The sequence below is a fragment of the Malania oleifera genome, chromosome 11 (genome assembly GCF_029873635.1).
Source record: "Malania oleifera isolate guangnan ecotype guangnan chromosome 11, ASM2987363v1, whole genome shotgun sequence".
Taxonomy (NCBI): Eukaryota; Viridiplantae; Streptophyta; class Magnoliopsida; order Santalales; family Ximeniaceae; genus Malania; species Malania oleifera.
This window is the reverse complement of record NC_080427.1, coordinates 6,014,381-6,041,144: the sequence shown is the minus strand read 5'-3', so window position 1 is coordinate 6,041,144 and position 26,764 is coordinate 6,014,381. Positions and strand designations below refer to the sequence as shown.

The 26,764-nt window shown below is 36.6% G+C and overlaps 1 protein-coding gene across 2 annotated transcripts; it reads right to left on the bottom strand.

Moving 5' to 3' along the window:
- On the bottom strand, window positions 1-25,803 carry LOC131168128 (uncharacterized). Of its 2 annotated transcripts, none has more exons than XM_058127362.1 (3): window positions 25,436-25,803; window positions 640-840; window positions 1-321 (listed from the first exon to the last, which is right to left on the bottom strand). In XM_058127362.1, exons 1-3 carry the CDS (start codon window positions 25,544-25,546, stop codon window positions 286-288), a joined length of 348 nt encoding a protein of 115 aa, XP_057983345.1. In that variant the 5' UTR covers window positions 25,547-25,803; the 3' UTR covers window positions 1-285. The 2 variants fall into 2 exon arrangements, with proteins under 2 accessions (XP_057983345.1, XP_057983346.1); XM_058127363.1 differs by lacking the exon at window positions 1-321 and adding an exon at window positions 494-547 and having other exon boundaries at window positions 25,436-25,729.
- Between the last annotated feature and the right edge of the window lie 961 nt (window positions 25,804-26,764).

Sequence of the window (26,764 nt, the reverse complement as noted above, 5' to 3'; positions counted from 1 at the left end):
GAGCCAGAACAGAAAAGAGATTACTTGGCCACCAATAATGTGCACATTAGTACACCATAAAAGGTCACATTTTTCTTGAGAACAAAGTAGCCACCAAGAAGTTTTCAGATTGCCAGCATTGCTACAATTTCATGGAAGAGGAATACAAGCAGGGTATTTTAACAAATAGATATGTGTCCTTCCAAGATCTATTTAAGTAGTTATATGCTCCCAGAGACGAAGCTTACACTACCAACAGCTTTCGGCCCTCGTGGTAGTAGAGAAATGTTCTGACCAATGCACAATTTAGAAAGTGGAGCCATTCCATCCGAAGTTGGAACCCTGCAATATTGAGAAAAAAACAAAAAATCAGCAGGCCCATCATGGAAGAAAGTATCATAAATTGAACACTCTTCTAGGCATAAGATTGAAGAAAACCGATTCCTAAAATTTTCAAAAACTAATCAAAAGCTCTGTTCATGATTTTAAAACAGTAAAGGTTTAATTACATGAGCTAGTGCTGGTGTAAAGCATGCAAACACTGTGCATAACCTTGGCTTTGATGGGCCTAAACAAACAGGAAGAAGTAAATGAGAAAATACTAGTGCACAGCAATGATCCAGGACTCAAAAGACCACTTATTTAGCTGAGATGGCTTGCCTTGGTGTCGAAGAATTTGAGGAAAAACCGTGACTTGGGCACGCACAGCTTGGTCTCCAGAATTCCGGAAATTGCAGCACTCAGTTTCTTGTTTGTATCAGGATTAAGCCCCCCAATGGATACCAGTTCTCCATAGGCTGCAGGCTGCTCAGTCCCACCAAACGCTATAGGTACTGATCCCTTCAGCACAATCATCACATACTGCATAGCAACACACAATAGAATTAATAGTCTGGGACTAAATGGAAGGCTAGCCTCCTGCCAATTACAAATAAACCTCAAGTTACATTTGGTTGGCTAGGAAAAGAAGTACAGTATTGGGATTTGATAGCTTACAAAAGAGAAGTGTTTTCATTAGAGAGCAAATGACAACTCAATATTTTTATTAATCCATAAGATGAATTAGACAAATTAATTATTCCCAAATTTCTTTTGAGAGAATATCCATTCATATCTTATTCGATGTTAGATGGAATAACACAAACTATTGCTAGACTTTATTATAAATTATTATATCCATATACAATTTTTATTCTATTCTCACCTTATTAAATTCTAAGAATAGACATTCCACAAAAATAATGTAATCTTAGTTTCTTGGAAAGATAAGAAAATTTTTTAAATAATTGCATTATACTTGAGCAGTAGAACCAATGATCTATTTCACTGCAGGTGAAACTAGTTTTCTAGTCAGACAAGTAGCTGCTTCCCATTCCATAGAAGAAATCTTGTCCTGCAGTAGGCTAGATGTTCTGCTTCCATTTAATAAATGAAATCATTGTCCCATGTTGACAACTCTAGCGAGCTCGTGATGAGCCCCCATACGGTGATTCCAGCATGTAACTAACATCAAATGAATAGATGTTTCCCATTCAATAGATGATACACGTATCCCATATTTGTCCAGCCAAATGCTCTGTTCCCATCCTTTATATGATATTTCCTCGTGCTATATTGCAGCTTACAAGAGACAAAGACAAATGCGTAGCATTATACACTTTATTGGACAAATCCAAGAGTGTAAATGTTACAAGAAAATAATAACATCAATTAAGGTTGAGTTTGGTTGGAAGGGAAGGAAAAAAGGATGGATGCAGAAAAGAGATCCATTCCCCTGCTTTAAAGAAAAGTGAAGGTACAAAGAGGAGGGGGGATTGGAAAGGAAGGAAAGTGGTCATCACTCAATTCAGGAGGCAAGTTTCTTCTCATCCATTTTCCTCCTATTTCTGTTTATCTTTTTAATTACAATTTTGGCACACCATCCAAGTGATGAGGTCCATGCAGACAAAATCAATCAAACCAAAACAATGACTTAACCCTATATATTTAAACAAATGACAATAAAAAGTTACAAGAAAATTGAGCTCTAATCCTCATATGCGAAGAATAATTCAAGCAATGGATAAAGGCATATAGCCATTGATGTAGGATGACATGGGCAAACTTAGGGAATTGATGTACCGTTAGAGTATATAAGGAATTTGAGGAATAGGAGATTTTTTTTATTTAAAAAAGAGAAAAGAATTATATTAACAAAAAACCAAATAGTACAATAAGGGGAGAACAAGATGTACTTCCAAGAACAAAATTAAAAACCAGAAAAATTACAGTGTGCTGCCTGCCAGTCCCAAGCAAGATCAGGTAGTGGCAAAACCCTAAAAAACCCAAAAGAAATGGGGACAAGGGAAAGGCCAGGACTGCTATTCCACAACCAACCCCCAGGACGTTGTGTGATCATTAAAGGTTCTGCATTCCTTTTGATTCATAAGGTCCACAAATTAGCAAATACCCTACTATGCAACAGCACTTCTCCCTTCCTGCACTTTTCCAAAACCCTAATATCTCACAAGCAAAAGGTCACCCACAACCCAAGTGGCACCCAGACTTTACCACAAGGGGAGGAAAAAAAAACAGGCAGGCACTTGAGAGATGGGTAGCAACCCTACAATGCAGGAATAAAGTGAGCTCATTTTATTGTACTTGCAGCACATCACACACATCGCTGGATTTAGAGCCTTGTAAGCCCAAATCATGCATTTCAACCTTGTTCAAAGTCAAGATAAAAGACCGAATCTTGAAAAGAACTCAACCCTTCCAAGCAATATGGGTCCGAAGGAAAAAACTAGGTGTGCGATATCTGAGACGATGAAGAAAGAAGATTCAGTGGAAGAAAGACGTGATGAATCGCCCTCCCACACACTCTCATCCCCTCCCACACTCTCTCATCTCTTCTGGATGGGGCAAAACAATTCCAGGTATTAAGTGGTAAAAGTGCGTCAACGTCTCTTTCATTAAGATTCCTAAAAAAAGTGCAAATCCTAAGGGAAGCTCTCCCCCCCACCCCCACCCCTTTTTTTTCAAAAAAAAGGGAGGGTGGGGAGGGGAAGTGCTAATAGGTGCATTGAGAAGCAAAGAAAGTTAAACAAGCCAGGCAGCATCAAAACCAACAAACCATCACCCACCGAAGATCCTCCTAAAAACGAACCATGTTGCCGTTACCCACTTTGAAAAGGGTGAGAGGAAAGAAAAGACTAGCAAACCTAAGACAAACTTCTAGGGGGTAGCATAAGAAACAAACCCACTTTCTCTAGCATCCCACCCACTTCAATGAACACAATACACTTCCAATCAGTGTTTTAAAAGGCGTTCGTGAGGGCTTGATGCATTTTGAGCATAAAATGCCCTAAGGCGTAATTTAAAAGGTGTAAATCCTAAAATGCGTACGCCTCAAGGGAGAATGCGTACGCCTTAGGACAAAAGGTGCGCCTTTTACGCCTCATATGTGAAGTTGTATGCCTTTTGGGAGCAGCCTAATTTAAAAAAAAAAAAAAAAAAGTAAACGATACTGATAAGAGCTTTGACAAGCATCAAAACCCCCTTATCTCAACGAAGTTTCTTTCTTCCAAGCTTTCGTCTCTCTCCAATGACTCCTTCAGCTTCTCGTCTCTCTCCGACAAGTCGACAACCCCTTTCGACATCTAGTCTCTCTCAAATGACCCCTTTGGACCCTCGTCCCTTTCCAAGCTTGCGTCTGGCTTCAAAGACTCCTTTAGCTTCTCGTCTCCCTCCGATAAGTCAATGACCCCTTCCAACCTCTCATCTGCCTCGAACAACCCCTTCCGACGTCTCATGCCTCTCCGACGAGGCATTCGGACCTCTCGTCTCTCTCCAACGACCCTCTACAGCCTCTTGTCTCTCTCCATGACCAGCCTCTCCGCTTCAAGATCTCTTCTCAGTCTGAGGTCTCTCCTCGAACTAATTCGAGTATTCGACTCTCTCCAATGTTGTTCGTAGCAGACTCCTAGGAGACTCTTGCAATGTCCCTAAAACTCAAGGTAAGCAACAATTGCTTTTGATTTGTTTCAATTTTCACTTTTATACTATATATAAATTTATTTTATTTTTTAATTATTTAAAAATTACAGTCCCAGAATGCTTATGCCTCAACGCCTTAAGGCTTACGCCTCGCCTCACAGAGGGTAAAATGTCAGGCCTTATGCCTTCGCCTTTTAAAACATTGCTAGTTTCAATCACCTTGTTCCATAAAGAATTCCTCTCTCGGGGGGGGGGGGGGGGGGGGGGGGGCGCACAGCCATTTTCCAATTAAACATATGTTTTTGGGATCTACATTCCAAAGATCCAAGCCCCCACCCCCAACCCCCAAAAACCACCACCCAAAAGTTTGGTTCTATTGACAACCTTCTGGCTAACAAGGTGATCTCTCTTATTCTTCCACAACATGCTCACCCTCCCAATAATCCCAGCCACACTCCTTGGCACTCTAAAAAGAGATGGAAAGTAAGATAGGGAGGTTAGAAAGGGCAGGCCTAATGAGGGTGGTATGAACCCCAAATAAAAAGTAAATAGGAGAAATTAGTACAATTGGGAAAATTTGGATGAGGCAATTTGATTACACTAACAAAGATGAGGCATAAAACCTTTATCAACTAATAGGTTTAAGGAATCACATGTAGGGGAAGAAGAAAACATCACACTTTCTCGTGTTCTAGGAGATGAGTTTGCAGCAAATGTAGATAATTATTGGCCAAGTTCTCCTGAGAAAATCAATAAAGGCTTAACTATAACTCTTGCTACTTGCTAGCTCAACCTTAACAATAATTAGCGACAATCACTACGATATCTTGACTACACAAAGCTAACTAAATAAAAAAGAGCTCTAAAAGTAACTTAGTAGAGTGCCAAAATACCCCTGAAATAGGATGCACAGTAAAAATCATAACCAAAAAATACCCACTTGAACAATACTCATGAGCCACAGTTGACTACAGTGCAGTGAACAGTTATCCCTACCATAGTGTCAACGATAACTAGATTCAAAATTCAATTTAACTCAGGCCAAGCCCTCCTTCACTAAATCCCAGCAAATCAATGGAAGTGGTTGATAAATTCGATCTTGTTGTTTCTTTTTAAAATAATTTAAAAATCATTCATTGTTTGGGGAATTTTGAAATAATAAATACAACTTAAATGTCATTTGATAATATTAAGTGTTAAGTTCTAAATCATTGTACCTGATTCAGAACTTTATTGACCAAAATTTAAGTTGTTTGCTAAAGATTTTAAATATGTTTTTTTTAGAACCTAAAAACTATAAGAAAATTGAAGAAAACACAGAAAATTATCGACAAAGAATAGATCAAAATTACTTGACCAAAAAAAATTACATTAGCAGAAAAATAATAAAATAGGAAAACATAAGAAAATTTTAAAATTTATCCAAATTAAAAAGATCAAAATTATACATAAAAATTACATTTAACAGGAAAAAAATTACGGCAAAAAATCCATTAAGAAATTGTAGATCACAAAAAAAAAAATCACAAATAAAATAAAATAAAAATACAACTACGCATCCATTGCATATTTGCATCCTACAATAAAAATTACAGATCAAGCGCACATGAGCACACGTGTGCACACACACACCAAGCATGCCATCCAACTGATGCAGGGGCAGCATCAAGGTTCTGCAGCCATGGAGAAATTACAAGAGGAAGGGGAAGGGAGGAGAGAGGAGATACCAGGGGGAAACTCACATTCACTTCAATTCAAATTCTTCAACAACTGCCTACATCGTGGCTTTCACACACTATTTATAAGAAAGCCTCTTTACATAAATTACATATAAACCCCTAAAACTACAGTACGTTACAAACATACCCCTACTTTACACAAACATTACAAATAACCACCAAATACACATAATCATATACTAATTAATACTAAACACACATAATAAAAGCAAGACCTTGGTTGGATCCTTGCTGGAGAATAATTTAGAAGAGTAGGGTTAAGGAATTGTGAGGTTAAATTAGTAGTTTATTATGTGTGTTTAGTATTTAGTGTAGGATTATGTGTATTTGGTGGTTATTTGTAATATTTTTGTAAAGTAGGGGTGTGTTTGTAATGCAATGTAGTTTTAGGGGCGTGTGTGTAATTTCATATGTTTAGAGGCTTTCTTAGAAATAGCGTGTGAAATCCAGGATGTAGGCAGTTGTTGATGAATTTGAATTTAATTGAATGTGAGTTTTCCCCCTGGCATCTCCTCTCTACTCCCTTCCCCTTCCTCTCTTCTAATTTTTCCATGGCTGCAAAACGTACACTAGTAGCCAGAAAAAATAAATAAATTAAAATTGAAACAAGAACAATTCCCATTAAACTAGATTGTACATTGTTGCAGTCAAACGAGGTATATACAGAGAAATTTTCAAAAAGACCTGATTATTTTCAAACATAGCATGCAAATATTGGAGAATTGTCATCAAAATTTTCAAATCCAATGAGGTCAATAAGTGGAGAATTGTAACACTTTAGAAGATCAATCAAGACCTAGAACCAGTGCGTCAAAAGACGCAGATATTCAAACATCTTAACCTTCGAAAAGCTCTCACTTTGAATTGAATCCCCAACTTCTACAATGATCACTACTGCTTGCTCCTTGCAATCTTTTAGGACTTAAGCAACACTTCGTTCTATTGCATTTGCTTGCATTTTTGGGATGGCATTGTATTATATACCATCCACAAAATCAATGAGGCCTTCATTTCCATGATTCCAATTAACCCATGAAATAATCTCAGGTTCACTTGCAATTTCCCCTTTAAATGCGATCACACCTGTTGTCCAAAACAATAAATCATATCTAATAGCCTGCTCTAAAGGCTTAAAGCCCATCAACTTCTTCCAAATCATATTGCTCATGTAGCCCCAAATAAAAATTCATATTTCTTGAGATGGAAGAAAATCCCATCATAAAATAGTAAGGGAAAGCCTTTGATTTTTACAACCTTTTCATTCTAAGCCAACAACAAATTGAGTCTTACCTTGACCGACGTCTTTAGTAGTATTGTATTCCATTCCACCACTCACCATGTAGCCCACAAGCTTATATGATGCAAATCTTGTCCTTTTGCCTGGTATGTTATCATATTCAAAATAAGGATAAAATGACCAATCATGAACTCTCTCTTGGAAAAATTACCTTTGCAGCAGACAACATCTTCAAGGCAAGGAATAGAAGCCCATTTACATTTTCCAAAGTCATGTCTCACCAAGCATTCAAAAGGATGGCAGAAGGCTTTGACAAGTCATTAGCAAGTCACTCCCTTTTCCATTCAATTTATTGTCAAAAGTAGAAACTAGTTAACTCCTCAAAAATACAGTAACATTAGAAATTTGCATAATTCCAAGGTTCTTGCTTTGGTTTTGGAAAAAAAAAAAAATCCCTTCTATATGAGTTTATTTTGTTCATTAATTGCATGAATCCTTGTTCATACCCGTAGTCCCTTGTTGTCATACTATGTAGGAGTAAAAGGCAGCCCGGTGCACAAAGCTCCCATATATGCAGGGTCTGCAGAAGGGGCAGACCACAAACCATGTTGCATTATGTCCAATATCCTATTGTGTAGTCATTGTAGTAATTATAGAATTCATCACTTGTAGTCAATTTTAGCCAACCTAAATTTCTCAGCATTATTGTACCATATTGCATTATCTCTGGCCCCTAACAAAAGCACAGAAATCATCCCCACCAAAACTGTGCCATCTGACACCTACTCATTGTCTATCAGACACTCTCTAGAACTCCATAGAAAAGAAGGCCTAGATAAGTCAGTCGAGCAATTAAGTGAATCCCATAATCAATAGGGTCAGCCAAAGGCATTCTTCCCAGACCAAGAGTTCCTATAGGACCCAAGGGCCCCAAAATCACCTAGCATACCAATTCAGCCCCTCTAGAAATTGCAAGAAAAGTAGGGGTAACCGAAGGATGCTCTTCCTCTTGAAGTTTAAACTCCAAATCAAAGGCAAATTTTGTGTTTTGGAGGCCTTGCATTCATAAATCAAGGCTAGACGATTTCTGGGAGAGGGAGACCAAAGCAAAAATCAAGAGAAATGTGTGAGATATGGGAAAGACTGGAAAAAAGAAGTGTTGGCAGTGTTAGGATGCGTAATGGTCCATTATGGGTCATAATGGAACTGTAACAGTCGTTAAGGTCCATTATAGTGGCACAATAGCTGTTACAACTGATTTCTTCTTGTTTTGGGAAGAATTATTGTTCATTCCTCTTAGAATTCGAGTTATTTTTTTTCATAAATAAAGGAAAACTTATTGAAAAGACATCGAGGGGATGCCAGCCTGTTCAAGCACCCTGAAGGGTGTCACGAAAATCAAAGGTTACATTATAGTTAATAAAAACGGTCCCACCATGCCAGCTATTGTCTGCAGTAAACCAGTTCTCTTTGCTGATATGGAGTGCTGAAAAAATTTAAACACTCTCCTATTTCTCTTTTTCCAAACGCACCAGAAATTGCAAGGGGAATCAGGGACATAGCCTTTCTCTTCTCTTTTGTAGAACTCAAGTTATTAATTTGAAATTTCATCAAAGAAGAAATCTTGAGAATTTTTTAGGACTTGAGCTTGAAAACTTGAATCCTCTCTTCGGCAGCACGGCTTTTCCTGTTCAGATATGTTTTCTTTTTTCTTTTCTATTATTATTTAAAATGAAATTTGAAGACTTTTGGGGGTTTGGGGATTTGGGGGCCCTAAGTATGTTTTTTTTTTCTTTTAATTTAAGCAAGGCTACCAAGCTAAACAATTTTATCATTAATCATTTGAAGATATGCAAGCTAAGAAATATCACAAATAGTATAGCAGATATAATTATTTGAAGATTTTATTTTTATTTATAGATCATATTTATAGATCTAATCATGTAAAGAACTTGATTCTATTTAAGCAAGCTAAGAAATACCATAAGTAGTGAAGTAGATCTAAACTATTTATTTTTTTACCAAAGATTATATTTCATGTAAAAGAAATATCTAAAATAATAATAGAATAATATTTATTTAGTAAGTATTTAGTAAGTATGCTTATCTGCTATTTACTACTTATGTTATATCTTCCATAAGGATCATAACTTTGTATTCTTATGTGTATTGTGTAGAAATCATCAAATCAAATATTTACTCAGGACATTGGTTGACATTTTGCTACTCCAGTGGAGGGTTGCAAGCATGTTCATTGTGCGTAAGCTATGTGGGAAGACCATTAAAGGGGGTATTACGCGCTTTAAACAACATTTAGCATGTAGAAAAAGGTCAAGTGGCTGGACATCCAAATGTAATCACGCAGGTAAGAGAACAAATGATCAAACACCTACGATAGTAAGCTGCAAAGAAGGGAGAAACAAAAAATACAAGAAGCACTAGAAACTCCAATTAGAAGAGATTTTGAGAATTTGAGTGACAAAGAAGATTCAGTAAAAGAAGAATGAGACATGCCCAGCGGAAAAGCATAAGGTCGGAACAACAAAGGGAAGAGACAGAAAGATTTAGGACAAGAACTAATGGAGGGGTAATATGTAGGAAGAGGGGGTGGCTATGTTGAAATGGTCCTAGTGGTGTTAGTAGAGATCGGTCACATGGTGTCCAGGAAGCTAGAGATAGTGAATAGCAATGGATCAATCTCGATGCCACTGAAGCTGGACTAAGGGCAATGGATCCTATTCTAAAAAGAAGCAAGAGTGCAAAATAGCCAAAAAAAAAAAAAAAATTAACACTAAACTCTTGAAAGGTTTAAAGAGTATGTTAGGAAAAGCAACAAAAAGGTTCCACATTTATAATTAAATTTCAGCAAGTGCATCTGATTCTCCATTTATGTTAGCCTATGCTTTATGTTGCTGCAAAAGTTGGAAAGGGCGCGAAAGGCTCTATCCCTATAAGGTGTATAAAGTTAATTTGGAGCACGTGTAATCATGTAATGACGGGATGATATCTTTTGCTAGCATATGGAAGGAAAGAGGTGTAACCATTATGTGTGATGGTTGGTCAAAACTATCTAGAAAACACATAATAATTTTTTTTTTATTTTACTGCATTAGAGGCATTGTGTTCCATAAGCCAATTACTACCTCAAATGTGCCTAGTCAAACTGCTAAATATTATTTCAGGTAATTTTCTAATTTTAATTGTCTATGTAAACAGTTTGACAGACTAGTATATTTTTAGTTAGGTAATAGTAACACTAATTATTAAATCAATAATTTCATTTCAGATTAATGGACGAAGTTGTTGAAGAAATTGGAGAGGAACATGTTGTTCAAGTACTAACTGACAATGAAGTAGCAATGAGGGGAGAGGGAAATTGTTGATGCCAAGATCCTCATTCATTGGACACAACATGTGCAGCTCATTACACAGACATTATTTTGGAAGGCATTGGTGAGAAAAGTACTATCAAAAAGGTCTTAGAAAATGAAAGAACATAACCTCATTCATTTACAACCATACATGGACAATGGAGTTCATGAAGAAATTCACAAATAATAGATAGAACTCTTTCCTCCTGCCATCGCTCGATTTGCCACAAACTTTATTGCCTTAGAGAACATTGTAAGGCATAAACAACATGGTTTTAAATAGCAGTCACAACCATTACATAATGCCTATTAATGCAGGTGTGTCTTGTTCCTTGCTATGGATAATGAGAGGTGGAAACAAACCACTATTTTTCACAGTTTCATCATATGTGCAGATAGAACATGCAAGTTGGGTGTTGATGGGAGTATTAGCATGAACGTAATCTCCAAAGCTACTCTAGATAGTCTAGCCTAAGATTTGGAGCATGACATGGCCGACTATGTTGTAAATGATCTTGAATACTACAGGGGTAAGGGTGAGCCATGATTTTGAGGAAGATTATAACCATGTTAACAAGGTGAGATGTGTCCTGTAAACTGCTATGGATCGTGAGAGGTGGAAATGGACCACTATTTTTCACCCTTCCATCAAATGTCAGGATAGACGCAAGTTGGCTATGACGGGGGCAATAACATGAATTACCCTACCTATCATCCAGAGGTTCCTTAAACCCATCCAAGTGGAGACTATAAAGATAGGGTTCTCTTTTATGTACTCCCAATGGACGTGGCCCATGTCCTAGGGGCACCCATGGTTTTATGATGTTGATGGGACCAATCATAATACAAAAAATAATAAAAATAAAAAATAATTCTGTGTTTACATACGAAAACAAGAAAACCATTTTGCCCATACTAAGCCCACACCCAAGGATGCTAAGTTTAGGAACAAGCTAGCACTACAAGTCTTGTCAAGAGAAGTACTCAATTTTTAGATCATAATGCTTAAGCAAGAGAGCTAGAAAACAAGTGTTCCATGGTGGTCATAGTTTGGGAATTCCTTCCAAGGTTAATGAGTTACCATGTTATAGAGAAGTTTCATAAGTTCTCTCATATGTTACATGATGAGCTTCCTTGTGAGCTACCAATAATCCGAGACACTCAATATGCACAGATCTAGTCCTACAACACATCTGCATAACTTGCCTCATTATAGGATGAAGATGAACTCAAAGGAGTGTGATGAACTAAATAGGCAAGTAGGAGAACTCCTTGACATAGCCTTAGTCCTTATGCAATCCTAGCCCTTCTCAGCCTAAAGAAAGATGGATCTTGGATGATGTGCATATACAGTAGAGCCCTCAATAAGATCACGTCATGTGTAGATTCAGTATCCCCAGATTTGAGGATATGCTTGACACGTTAGTAGGCTCTAGTTGATACTCCAAGACTGACTTGCATAGTGGACATTACCAAATTAGAATTAGACTAAAGGGAAACCTTTATGAGAGTCATGACCCAAGTCTTGCAACCATGCATAGAAAAATTCCCAACGGCCTATTTCAATGGAGTACCAATCTAAAGTAAGACTAGAGAATAGCACTTGATACATCTCCATCAAGCTTCTGTCATTTTCAAAGACATCAAGTTGTCTGCTAACCTTAAGAAGGGTGACTTCATATGCTCTTTCTTGATTTTGTGGTTTTCCTGCAAGGAATGACATTTGATCTTGATAAGTTTTGATCCATTAGTGAATGACATGAGCCTAGGAATATTTCTAATGTTTATAGCTTTCCAATTTAGCTACTTTCTATAGGTGATTCATCGCCTATTCGCGCCTACTCACAGAAAACCTTAAATCTCACAAAAAGAAAATTTCGTCTCCTACCCATTGTTTCCCTTCGCCCTTTCGCATACTCACAAAAACCCTAAATCATACCCAAAATCTTTCATTAACTCTTGCCGAGCAGGCATCCCCTACCAAGAAAACCATAAATTCATCCCTTTTGTTTCAAAGATAAAAGGCCATTTTACCTTTATTTCCCTCGGCGTGTCTCTAGCACCCATATGGACCTCACTATCTCGATCCATTAAAAACAATTTTCCTTCAAGGCGAAAGGAGGTAGTTGGCTCATTGTTGAAGAATCAAAAGACGTTGGTTCTCGACCTCCATTTCTGAAGACGACCGAAGATGGCCGCAACAGGAACTTCATCTTTTCTGCACCCATGGACAAGAATTCGCAAAGCTCTAAGCTATATTATGCTGCTACAACTAAGGGTGAACACCTTCAATAGATTCATCTAGCTAAACCTCAATATGGAGCACCAATTTTAGTTTGCATTCCAAAGGGTGAGGAGGCTTTGGACTAGAGAGTATTCTAGGAAGCAACAAAAGTAATGTTCAATGGCAAAGAAGAATAACCTAGAGATCACACATTGAGTTTAAGATACCTAGATTATGGTTCTACCAAAATCCGCAACACCGCAAACTTAACCACCCAAAAATCTATGTTCTCTAGGCTAAAACCACTGGAAACTCATCTAATATAGTCTTCCAGGGACACTAATCAGATGAGGAGACCCTATTTTAGGTACACTAAAAGGTCAAGGGATACGTAGAGGGATTGTGCAACCAATATCAAGAAAAAATTTAAATTAAATGGAAAGAGCTCAAGGGATGGACCATCTTTTGAACCATTCCATTTGAACCTGGAACCAAAGATTTGGGCAAAGCCATCAGACACCAATATATTGGACCCATTCAAGACAAATCCCACAAAGCCCTTATCAAAAAGGCCTAGTTCAGAAATTGGTACCCACCTTGAAATGATTTTAGCCCTACAGGGTGGTGCATGTGCAAGGCAAATCAAAGACTTGTGTTGCTAAAAAATCAAACGTAAATGGGCATATCTCATCGAGAAAGGGTAGAAAGTCTCCCTAGTCCTTATTGCTAGAATCAGCTCAAGAGAGGATGTTAGGAGAGGCTCTCAGCAGCTCCTAAATAGATCTCGTGAGGGAGGGGGGAAGCTCTAATTAGAACAAGGCAAATAGAAAGTCCAGTTGGAAGAAGCTTTGAAGGATGAAGAAGATTTCAGCACTATTTTGTCAAAATAATAAGGACTCCACATCAACAGCCTCTGCAAGAAATATGAGTTCAAGGAGCACCATTGATGCACAAATTTAGAGCCCCACAAATGGTCCCGTCTTTTGAAAGATCTTAAAATTCTTCCTTCCAAGGAAATGGAAGTTCAAGCAAAGTTCATCTTCCCAAAAGCCAAAACCCTAGACACCCCTTAACCCATACTATCTCTATTGAAAATTTGAAGACTCCTTCTGCACCAAACTCATTCCCAATTCATCCGCCCTCATCCTAAGACACAAGGCTCTAGAAGATATGCAAGTTAGGCATGTCGTTGATGATTGTAACCTACCTATTTCATTGGAATCTCAAAAGAGCTTGGATACACCTATGTGCCATAAGAAGCCATTGGAGAAGGGTTCTTCCTCATCCTTAAACCAATTAAAAGATGAGGGGGATAACCTAGAAGCCCATAAACTCCTAGAAGAGCTAGAATTAGCCCTGGTTAACCCTAGAGGTGAGAGAACTAAGTTGAGGAGAGAGGATTCAAAAGATAGTAAAAAGGCTAAAACAACTTGGGAGAGAGTAGGGCAGGTCGGCTTCGTTGGTTAAATATGACAAGGGTGGTAAGTCATCCAAGGCCCCTTTTGTGTGTAAAGTGAAGATCCATTCTTGGAATGTTAAGAGGCCTAGGTACTCGGGCCAAGAGGGGAGTCGTTAAGGAGCTTGCATCAAAGGCAAGCCCTAATATTTTGCTCCTCCAAGAAACTAAGCTAAGGGAAGTTGATTCCTTCACAATTAGAAGTTTTTGAGAGACAGTAGATATAAAGATTGTCTTCCTTCGTCAGGGGCTTCAAGGGATCAAATTATCATTTAGAATGCTAGATTAGAGTCCTTTACGAAGAACCTTATGGGGTCCTATTCTCCACCTGTCCTCCTTGACATTAGAGGTGTAGGGGAGTGATTGTTTACTTCTGTGTATGGGTTAATGGTGTCTCTTTGAAAAGTCAATTCCTTGAGCATGTAGACAATTTTGGTTTGCGTAGCCCATATTGGTCTTTCTCCTTCTTCTTATTTTTTGTTTTTTTTTTTTAGGGGGGGGGGGGACGGGGGTGCATCTTTAATGTGTCTCACATCTCAAGAGAGAACCTATAGAACTGTAGGACCTCCGCGAGTATGAGAAAGTTTTTGACTTCTTTATCCAAAATTGTGGGCTTAGAGATACCCCTATCGATAATAGCAGTTTGAACTTGGGGCCTTTTGGGGTTAGATGGGTCTGCTCTCACTTTAACAAATTTGTGTTTACAAATAACTAAAAGGATGAGTTTCCTCATCTTGTTCAAAAAAAACCACCCTAGACCCAATTCTGAACCTTTAAAGTGAGGGCCCACCTCTTTTTGTTTTGAGAACATGTGGTTAACTCATCCTTCCTTTGGGAAGAGGGTTAGAGGTTGGTGGAGCGAGTGTTAGATGGGGGGGTGGGAGGGCTTTAAATCCATGGAGAAGCTAAAATTTCCGAAGTATAAGTTGAAAAATTGGACCCGGTGTTTTAAAAGCAAAGGCATAAGGTGAGGTGTTTTACCCATGGCAAGGAGAGGCTTAAGAATTGATGTGTTAAGGCGCCCTTTTAGAAATATAATTTTTTATTTTAAATATATAAAAATAAATTATATATATCGAAACCTATACTATATATTAATCTTGAAGCATGAGGCAAATCCAATGTTGGCACGTGGGACTGGGTTTTTTTTTGCATCCAAGTTTTGCTTTCTTTTTTGTCCTCTTCCCTCTCTCTCTCTCTCTCTCTCTCTCACTATGGTTGGGCCCACAAAACTGTTTTAATTTATTTTTTTAACAGCTATCTCTCACGCACCTTTCTCTATGTCTGGCCCTAGTAAACTTTTTTATTTATTTTTTGAACTCCTCTCTCTCTCTCTCTTTCATGAGAAAAAGTTTTAGAACCCCCAATATGAATGGGTTCCGCTAAATTTTTTTTTTTTCCCTAAATGGGTCCTAGCTCAACCACTTTCTTTCCCAATACTTTTATATGATAAAATTAACCTAAATAATTAGTTCCCACTTTTTTATCTTTTATTTATATTTACATACACTAAAATTATAGAATTAATTCAAATTTATATTATTCATATATATACCATTTTAAATTTCTATTTACATACATTAACAATTATAACATTAATTCAAATTATTTTTAAAATTATAAAATTAATTCAAATTCAAATTATTAAAAGTAGCCATAGGCACATACTATGTGCGTGTTTTCTTTATAAAATTTTATGTTTATTTCAAAAAAATAATTGTAAAAAAAAATAGGAGCTGAAAGGTATTTAAATATAATTAAAGGAATAGTTATGATGAATTATAAAAACATTTTAGGATAGCTATGGGTAGTTACAAGGGTATTTTAGGTAGAGATTTGAAATTTGAATTGTGTCCTACTGTTAAAGGATTGAGTTTTTTTTCTTTTTTACATTGATTTTTTGGAAAAAAATATTTATATAAGGGTAAATTTGGCATTTGTAGAAAATGAAACAAAAGGGGGAATCCCCCTTAATAGTATTAGAGATTAGAGAAACTATAGAATTAAGTAAACCATCTTACATTTACGTTTATAAACATTAAAATTATAAGTGATTGGAAATATTTTTAAAATATACAATACAATATAATACAATTTTTTCACGTACTTTCCACCAAAAGTTTCCAATAACAAATATATACTACGATTATATATAAATATACATAAATCCATAAACATATGTAAATTTAATAAGTGTTCAAACTTCAACCTTCAATATCTTATAAAATAAGGAATTTCACTCAAATTTTACATTTTAAATTCTCATTCGATATTAGCATGGTCTATATCTGTATTTTATTTTCCTTAATTAACTTCACACTTAAATTGGCTTGCCGCAAGTAAACTTATAACATCTACAGTGTACATGTCAGTAACATCTTTAAAATTCTATGTATTACATAAATTTTTTGTAAATACTATGCTTTCCATATAAATCAATCAATATTTGACAACTATGTTGCACAAATGATGCAAAATAATGTGTTAAATGCTGATATTGTTGATAAAACTAATTATTGAATTACTTTTGTTTGCTGCGGGCAGATTTTTCTAGTTAATATGAATTTATTAAAATAAATTATAAACTTTATTGTCTGAATTTTAAAACTAAAAACTAGTGTGGGAATAGAAATCTAATGTCTAAAATACATAAACTAGCCACATATCCATAGCATCGACTATAATCATAAAGAGACACGCAGCATCCACACCCAGTAGAAAAGAAATGAAACAAGGACAGTGGGGGAGCAACTCATAAATGAGAGAGGAAGATCCTTGACGAGAGATAGAGACTCAAGACAATGTGAGAGAGAGAAACTATCAAGATGTGAGACAAGAGAGCGACTTGAAGACACCAATGGGCCCATTGAAGAGAGAGAAGACTGAGAATTGTGGGATGCAAGAGAGATGAAGATGCCAAAGGACGAGTCTCACTGAAAAGGGATTTGACATAGCTTCGTCGAAGAGAGGCTTCATCGAGGGCAATTCTTTGAGGGGGATGCTTAGTTGAGAGAGGTGCTTTGTCGAGAGGCTGTGATCATCAAGGAGGGATTGGAGCTTACACAAACGAAGCACTAATATGCCTTCTTTCATTTCTTAAATTTTTTTTTTACATTTCAGAAAACAGGTTGATTTTTGGGGGAGGGGGTATGTCAATATATGTACACCTCAAAACTCAGAGGCCTGAAAGGCAAACTTTTTTGGCTATGGCAAGTTGCACATTTTAAAAAAAAAATTATGTGTTTAATTTCTATACAAGTTTTATCATACTTTCACTCTTATTTTTATGCTAGTTAGTCTTTAATTTTATTATTTATTACAGTTTTGATTTATTTTGTTTATTTTTTGTTTAGGAATAAATAAATTAAAGGAGTCATGGGATAAGAAGAAAACTTTCCTTTTCAAATTCAAATTCCCTTCATCAAGAGTCCTTCTCAAACTTAAATTCCTCTCCCGAATTTCTTGAAACACACTTTAGTATTTGGAACATAACTTTTGCTAGAAAACTCCAAAAAGGGCGATCTTGGTATCTACAGAAAGCTAAGAAAAAATCCCACAATTTTCATGCTAAAGATTTTCGAAGATGGGAAGAACTCGATAGAGCAAATTGCACATCAAGGCGGTGGCAAAAAAGGAGGATGATCTTGTTTTGGGAAGATAAGGGAGGATGATCAGAGCTTTATAAAAAAATAGGGGATTCGAAGCTAGGAAAAAAAAAAGGATTTTCTTCACCATTAGAGAGGAATTCAAAGCTTGGAAAAGACGAAGAGAGAGACCGAATTGGAGTTGTTGACAATTGAGATTCCCAATCTACATACAATTTTCTTTTTACTTCTTTCATCTTCTTTTTGTACAATTTTCATTATGAATTCTAGAATCATTATGGTTTATTTTGATTCTATTATGAGCTAATTGCTATTGCTAAGGCTACAATGTAACCTCTCAATGACAATTCCGAATTTTATTTCTATGTGATCATAATTTTACCATTCCTTTTGAGTATACATCATTGAGTTTAATGTTGTCAATTATCTGGCCAATAGTTGAATGATTTGTTGTGCATGTTTATTTGAGAGATAATGCATGTAGTTTAGCTTCGTATAATGTATGCCATGAATTGAACGAAAGACAGGAATGTGTCAATGTGATTTGTGTGGCTTTTATGCAAAATATTATTAATCTTAATGTACTCTAATGTTTTTAAATTCACAGACATATCGCAGGTTATCGTATTTTGGGTTTCTAATTCTACTCGAGAGAGGGTCTTAGATAAGAATATTTTGCTGTCAAATAGGATGATAATTGATTGATTGCATGATTAAGATTTGGGATTGGATTGGTTAGGTGAGTCGGACGCCTTAGTGTTTTATTATTGGGTAAAATATTATTCTTTTTAAGTATTTAGTTGATTTTATTTTATTTTATTTTATTTTATTTTATTTTATTTTTCAGATTCAAAATCCACCACTTTTCTTGATTTTCAAATAATTTAGAATTAGAACAATTTAAATAGTTAATAGGTAAATAGTCCTCGTGGATCCGACATCCTTCTTTATCACTATATTACTTGTTATGATTTCATGCACTTGCAAATTTTTACAACAAAAAAACACCTTGGGGTGCTTTTTGAAAACGCATTGAGGTACACCTCAAGCCACGCCCCTGAGATCGCCTTTTAAAACATTGATTGGAATAAAGAAAGTTATGGAAATTTCACGAACACTAAAGACAGTATCCTCTCTGAAATTGCTCAATTGGAAAGGTTAGATGAGTGCAGCCTTCTCGAGGAGGAGAATACAAGCAAGAGAGCCATTTTAGTAACAAGTTAGCAAACGCCTTATTAAGAGAGGACATGTGCGGGCATCAAAGGTAAAGGGAAAAATGGGCAAAGGAGGGGAATGTAATTCTGGTTATTTCCACAAGGTGGTGAATGGAAGGTAGGGGGAACGGATACATCAACGTACTTCTATAAAATTATATTTTCTAAGGAGAACCCAAATAAATTGATGGTGGAAGGACTAAATTGGAGTCACATCCAAGAAAATTTTGCTCGGTTCCTGGAAAGGCCTTTTGAGGTAGAAGAAATTAAAAAAATCTGTTTTCAACATGTAGAGATTAGGCCCTCGGACCATTAGCCATGTATCCATCATTTAAAAGCTTGGATCTAATGCATATTTACTAGATTTGCCTAATGATATGACCATAGGTCCAGGTTTTAATTTGGAGGACTTGATAACTTACCGAGGCACCCTAGAGCCTCCTACTTTGTCATCCCATGTAGGGTCAGCCATTCCTTGGGCTCCTTCCATTTCTCAGCCACATGATAGAAGAGTATTATGGTGAAAATTTCACTCCCTCAATTCTCTCTTCTCTGTTTCTATCTCTTAATGCAGAAGGGGGGAGGAAAGAGAGAGCATACGAGCGCAGGTTTACCATCTTGCAAATTGTGGAAGTTTCTTGAAAAAGGATGGAAGAGCTTACACTCTTCATTGGTTACAAAATACTAATAGAAACGTTAATTACTAAATAACACATTAAATATTAACTAATAATTAAAAATATTAATTTTTCATCAAAAATTAAAAATATATATATATATTCTTCTGAAAATTGGGTTATAATATCCTATATTACTGCTTAGTAGTTTGTATTGACTGTTGACGAAGTAATTTTATTAGTAAAAAAATCCCCAACTTATAATCTCCTGTAAAAAAAAGAAATAAAAAATAAACTAACAAAATATTATTAAACAATTATGTTAACCCTATGTTTGAGAGAAACCTTGGATTATTTTGTATTGTATTTTGTCCAAATCCACACAAATCTAAATCCAAGGCTCAAAATTCATGCTTCCAAACACAACGTTGAAATATATGATATGCACAACAATTATAAAAAAAAAAAAACATTTACTTCAAGAAAAACGGGGCCAAAATAATCAACAAAAATAAATACCAAAAAATTGAGAATCAATACTTGGGGCTGACCAAGTGGTTCTATGGGCGGTTTCCAACTATTTGATTTGAATTTCTAAATCAAATTTAATTTTTTTAAGAAAAAAATTACAACATCTAGGAGGAAATGGAGCAAGGAAGAGTTGGAAAGAAATGGAGAAATAAGTTGGAAAAAGAGGCTACATTTGACTTTATGAATCAATGTAAGTGCAATGGCATTGCAATGGGTTGTTATGGCCAACAAAACCATAATGGATTTTATGGTGGCATAGAGGCCACTCTGGTTGAGATTTTGAATCTTAACAAATGATTGAGAAATGGATCATTGAAACCATGTTAAATAATGGCCATTATGTTATGCAACCACCACTACTTTAAGCCATGTCACTACCCTCAGTAAATCTTTTAATATTTTGAGTATGGTTTTAAATAAGCAAGAGTAGCATATATTACATAGTGGGAAGAAAGTGCAATGGCCTTAAATCTTTTTTCAAGTACGAACCTTATCGTAAATTTGCTTGTCTCGAGCCCCTAGCCCTTCTTAATAAGTTTTGAATGTATGTTGGATCTATCAATTCAACTTACTTACACTCTTAGTAAATATAATAAATTCTATATTGGCTTTAAAATTACACTGACCAAAAAAAATCACATTTCATTATTTTAAGACCATAACATATGCAGATAATTGATTGATCATACATGTGATAAATAAATTAATAAAACAAAATGAACTAGGCTTGTAACAGAATACACTCTATTAATCTATCAGGCACAAAAAATAAATTTAGAAAGTTATATTACTTCATCAGTCAAAGCCTTAAAAATCTAACAAAACTACAATACTATAACCATTAAACTTGTCACTAATTATTAACAACTTGAGCAAAACAAAAACTAGAAAAGAAAAGAATGTTGAAGTTGAACGCAGTGTTTCAAAAAAACCTGGCCAGTTGAACTATTTGGACGCAAAATCGGCTACCTTTCCAATTTCCTATCAAGCTTTTAAAGAATTCAAAAAAAAAAAAGTCAAATGCAGAAGAAATCAGATGAACCAATCCAACCAAATAGAGCCAGTCAAAAGTTTTGAGGCATTTTTTTTCCAAATCAAGAATTATTGGGAATTTTTTTCTGATCTTGCTGTAAGAGAAAATTAGCAAAATTTAAAGATATATATAGAAATATATATGTAGAGAGAGAGAGAGAGAGAGAGAGAGAGAAGTAGCAAAGATCAATCTCTTTAGCCTGGAACAATTATTATCTTCGAGAGCACACTGCACATCTTGATCCATTTGTGACTGCGATGCAATGCAGATGGTATGATGAAGGGATATGGGAGATGAGAAGGGCAGGGGGGAACGAAAAAGAAGTGGGGAGTTGCAATCTTGCACACCATCCAAGATTAAAAAATAAAGATGATGGATGGATTTGGGAGAATTGAAGGAGGGAGGGGAACGAAACTAAGTGGAGGGGGGGGGGGGGGCTTTGCAGCCATGCACACCTAGCACCACCCAAGGTTAAAATATAAATGCATACAATTACAATATTACATAGTAAATAATATTATAGCAGATGTTGCTAGTCGCAAGAATTATATTGGAACACTAAGTGCAAAAGTTATTGAAACCTTTGGGAATTGGGACCCAAACTTGTGCTTTGAGGCAAACTTCAAAAGTGTCTGTATGTATTATCGGGTAGACCCAAGCTCAAATAGCAGTGTAAAATCCTGAAGTTATCATCCCAACATTGTATTGTGAAACTGAACTAGTTGAACAGATCAAACTCAAAACTGAATGGTTGTCTGGTTCACTTACCAATCTAGGTTTTAAAAACGTTGAGTTGAAAGAGTAAGAAAATACTACCAAATTACTAATATTAAGAAAATAAAATAAATCGCTTTAACAAAAAATTGTTAATAACAAAATGTCAATGATAACATCACTTGTGATTGTTTTAAAAACATATAAACAATGCCATATCAATGTCATCCTCATTATAATCTTCTCCTTACCCTCCACTTCACATAACTCAACAAAATTGTTTTACAACAGGAAAAATAAATAGAAAATGAGAAGAAAAAAATAAACTTAATTTATGTCATAACAATTATGTAGCCACTGTAATAGCAGCCTTGTAGAAAATTATAATTCATAATACATGGCAGTAGCAGCTCGTAACAGCGGCTACAATTGTCATTTTTATTCTTACAACAGTAGAGAAGCGAGACCATAAATTTTGTAATGTAACAGTTTTGATTACTATTTAAAAACTTGAATTAGAGCTTTAAAGTTTACCTTTTGAAAATTTTAAATATTTTGAAGCAACAAATTTTTTACCCTTATATCAAGAAAATATGACCATTTAATATAAAAAAACAATTTTAAATGACAACGTAAAAGTCTTAATAATTTTTAAAATGACAATACAAATAACAAAGTTGTTCATTTTTTTTTAGAAGAATCATTTAAGTTCAAATAAATAAAACTTGTCATTTTAAAGGTATAAGACAAGATACACTACATTAACAATTGATTAAGAATAAAGAGGGTTGACTGCTAAAAGAAAAAGCCTAAAAGAAGGATTTGGAAAATTCATAAATATCAGGAAGGGTCATATGTTTTGTACATTTTCTCCTGAAACTTAACAGGCTCAAACAATTCATCAAGAACGTCGTCCAGCTATACCCACATGCTTTTAAATGAGTCTAAAGATCCAACCGTTCAAACCTAAAGACCACAAGGACATGCATTGTGTCACGCACCGCCAATTTCAACTCAATTAACGGGCCGCACAGAACTCGTTGAGGCTCACCCTCGACAGAGTCAGCCAATATAACACATATTCAATCCGACTGTCATGAACACATGAGAGGTTTTTGAAAGTCATCATAGGCATGAAATATCAGTTCCAACAATAATGAATTCATGAAGACAAGCGACCTTCATACTCAATGACATGCAGAAACTAGTTGTCATATTCAATCAGTAAGACGACCACACAAGCCATCATCCGAGTTATTCAACATTCAGTATAAAAATCCCAGGCGAGGGCAAGTGAAGACATCTCTCCTCCCCATTTAACAGAGTTCACACTGTCAACCCCTAACATTCTTCCCCACTCACTCTATCGACGACCTCGTCGATGTATTTGTAAAAAGACTTCACACCCTTGTTGTTGATGACCTTCGTCATTGACTACATGTCTACCAGGTTATACTCTACATATTTAGTATCTACTTTATATGACTCATCCACAGTATGAGGGAACCATGAATACTCACTTGTAAAGAGTTGAAAAGGGACACAGACTCATCCACTATGTGAGATTACGATGACTACTGACTTGCAAAGATCTGAAGAGATAAACGACTCATCCACTATGTGAATTAACTACGACTACTGACCGGTGAAGAGCTAAAAAAGGGTACAACTCATCGACTATGTGGGATAACTACGACAACTGACAAGTAAAGAACCGAAAAGGCATATGACTCATCCATTCCAGTTGGTTGTCTTTTGGGCATTGAAATCTACCAAAGCTCTCATTGTGGCATCGTTCAAGTTGTCAGAGGCTTGCAATTAACTATCTTAACTTGGTCAAAGCGTGCAACATTCACCCCGCCTACCCCTTTTCGCGCATTTGGTGTGTCACCCTGCCTACTTTCCTAGGTACTTGGCGGGAACCATTATCCTATCTTTGCCATACCAACTAAAGCATGCATCATTTACCCTGCCAAACCTTTTGCGCTTGGTGTGACACCCTACCAGCTTTCCAGGGAGCTTGGTGTGAACCATTACCCTTTCTCTACCATGTTAACTTATAGAGTGTGCAGCATTCACATTGCCTTCCCTTTTGCACTTTTGTGTGGCACCTTGCCTACTTTTTTGCGTGCTTGGTGTGAACCATTACCTTCTCTCTGTAGTCTTACTGGAGGTCCTCTGCTCGCTTACCCATCAAATTGTCATGGATTCTTTTCTCATCCTCTGTACACGCAATGTAGCAATGATCTCAATTAACTTCCGTAGGGCGGCCTCAAGCTCTATTGGCACAAAACCATGGGATTCTGGATTACATCCGACCTCGATGTCTTTTAGCTTATTCAAAGCTTCCGACAGCTCAATATTCTCTTACAAACCTCAAGCTCTATTGGTCTGTTTCCCGCAGGGAGGCCTCGAGCTCTATTGGCACTACCCTTTGGGGTCATGGATGGCATCATACCGGCGATGTAATTCAGCCTATTCAAGGCGACAACTCAATACTCTTCGGAAGACCTCAAGCTCTATTGGTCTGCTTCCCGTAGGGAGGCCTTAATCTCTATTGGCACTACCCCTTGGGATGATAGATGGCATCACATCTACAATGTGTTTCGCCCTACTCGAGGCTTCCAATTGCTCAATATTCTTGGGCAGACCTCAAGCTCTATTGGTCTGCTTCCTGTAGGGAGAGGCCTCAAACTCTATTGGCACTACCTTTTGGGATTATTAATGGCATCACACGCTCGATGAGTTTCCAACTGTTCAATCCTCCTTTCGAATATTGCAAGATCTGTTAGTCTTTCTCCTTCATGATATGGGAGATGGCATCATGCCCTCAATGTAATTTCAACCTATTTTCAAGGCTTTCAACTACTCCATACCAAGGATTCTTATACATGGAGGGACTTACTCAAGTTCCACAATTCAATTTTCAAAATCAATTTTCTCTTTGGCGGCCTTAAATTCTATTTGCACGCCTTTTGTTGAGTCATCCCTTGCCTTACATGCCTCCACATTGTTCTGTTTTACAAAATTTTAAATTCTCATTTTTGAACTCATAATGTTCACGCCCACCGAGCTCACGCACACCGTGCTCTGATACCAACTGTCACAGACCGCCAATTTCAACTCAATTAACGGGCCGCGTGGCACTCGTCAAGGCTCACCCTCGACAGAGTCAACCAATAACACACATTCAATCAGGCTGTCATGAACACATGAGAGATTTTCGAAAGCCATCATAGGCATGAAATATCAATTCCAACAATAATGAATTCATGAAAACAAGCGACCCCCGTACTCAATGACATGTGGAACTAGTTGTTATATTCAATCAGTAAGACAATCATACAAGCCATCATCCGAGTTATTCAACATCCAGTCTAAAAATCCCTGGGGCAAGTGAAGACATCTCTCCTTCCCATTTAACCGAGGTCACACTGTCAACCCCTTATACATTGCCCAAAAGGGTTTTAACAAAAAACAAATCAACTTTCATGACACTATCAAAGGGGCAAAATCCAAATCAGCCTACTCCCCGCACAGATTCAGAATCTCAGGTCACAGAAAATTCCCCAACAAGTAATTGTGTAGAGCCACGGCCCCTTCACAAATTAATCAATCATAACTGAATGCTTTAAAAGGCACTTAGAACCTTCGATAAATAAGAAAAAGACAACAAAATAAATTGAAAGATTCAAACTGGGATCAAGAAGAAACTAGAGAGAGAGAGAGAGAGAGAATACGTTCTCAGGTTTGCCGATGATCTTGGCGACGGTGGAAGTGGCTTCAGAAAGGATGGAGGAGGAATCTACGCCCTCCAGGGTGACGTTAGTGGAGATGTTGAGGCAAGGCATCTTAAACCCTAACTCTTCTTCAGCACCAACCACCGCTAGCTCTTAAACCCTCACTACGCTCAGGACTCCTCAACCGTTTGTGTGTCTCACTGGCGGTCGCTTATGCACAAAGGGTTTCTAGGAGAGAGAAGTATTACCGATTTCCGAAAAGGTCCCTCAACGCCTACCCCTTGTGGAGTTTTTCTTCCAACCTCTTGTGGAGATTTTCTTCCAAAGTTGACCTAAATTTTCCAGAGGGCACGTGTTGCGAACCGTGTGTTTTTTCCAAAATAATATTAAACCTAAATTTGGTTTGCCACAGTGCATACGAGTTTTTTTTCGATTAATTATTATTTTAAAATAATATATTAAATAATACCTTATTCGAAAAAATTATTCTCAAAATGACACTCACGTAATCTCGCTACTTGGTTAAGTAAGATTTAAACAAATCTCGATAGACAATCAGCGAGATTTGTCATGCGTCAGGACCAACTTGTTTTTCAGGCAAATCTCACTAAACCAAACAGCGAGATTTGCTTGTCACGCATCAACACTCGATTGGGTTATCATTTAAATCTCGTTACTTGGTCTACCAAGATCTTTTTAGAAAAATACTGCAACGTTGGACATGTGACAAATCTCGTTAGTTCATCCAATAAGATTTGTTTGAAAAATGGGTTTCGTTGGTCCATCCATTGTTGGACGCATGGCAAAACTCGCTGGACCATCTAACGAGTTTTGCTTAAATATTGATTTTCCATCTTCCTTTGCCTGCGAACAAATTGCTGAGAGATCAGAGAGGGCTTTGTAGAGCAGAAGCACGGACGAGGCAAAGCTAGCCGGACGATTGGACAGGAGAGCAGGTGACCGTTGCTCGTCGAACGTTGGGGAGAAGATATAAAAGGGACAAATGAGGTATGTAACTTCCTCAACTCTTGCTCACGTTGTCGATTTTGTGAACAATATATTAGTTTGATCCAAGTGTTTAATAAATTCGTGGTTGATTGCAAATATTTGCTGAAAACCCCCAAGATAAAATTTATCTTAGGTGACGATAGTCTTTTGTCTTAAATTTTATGAGTCATTTGGTATCATTGTCAAACATTATAAAAATAAAAATCAAAAATCAAAAACAAAAACTAAAAATTAGAAATAGGGAATATGTTTGATTAATATTTATAAAACTAAAATAAATTAAAATTTTAGTTAAAAAATACTTATTTTCATCTTTAAATC

What these genes read in the sequence shown, in the direction of transcription:
- LOC131168128 (XM_058127363.1), bottom strand. Translation starts at nt 25,546, where the DNA reads ATGCCTTGCCTCAACATCTCCACTAACGTCACCCTGGAGGGCGTAGAT. An exon ending in TCATCGGCAAACCTGAGAAC is followed by an intron (nt 841 to 25,435) that starts GTATTCTCTCTC and finishes GTTGCTATGCAG; the next exon opens with TATGTGATGATTGTGCTGAA. An exon ending in TCAAATTCTTCGACACCAAG is followed by an intron (nt 548 to 639) that starts GCAAGCCATCTC and finishes CTGTTTGTTTAG; the next exon opens with GCCCATCAAAGCCAAGGTTA.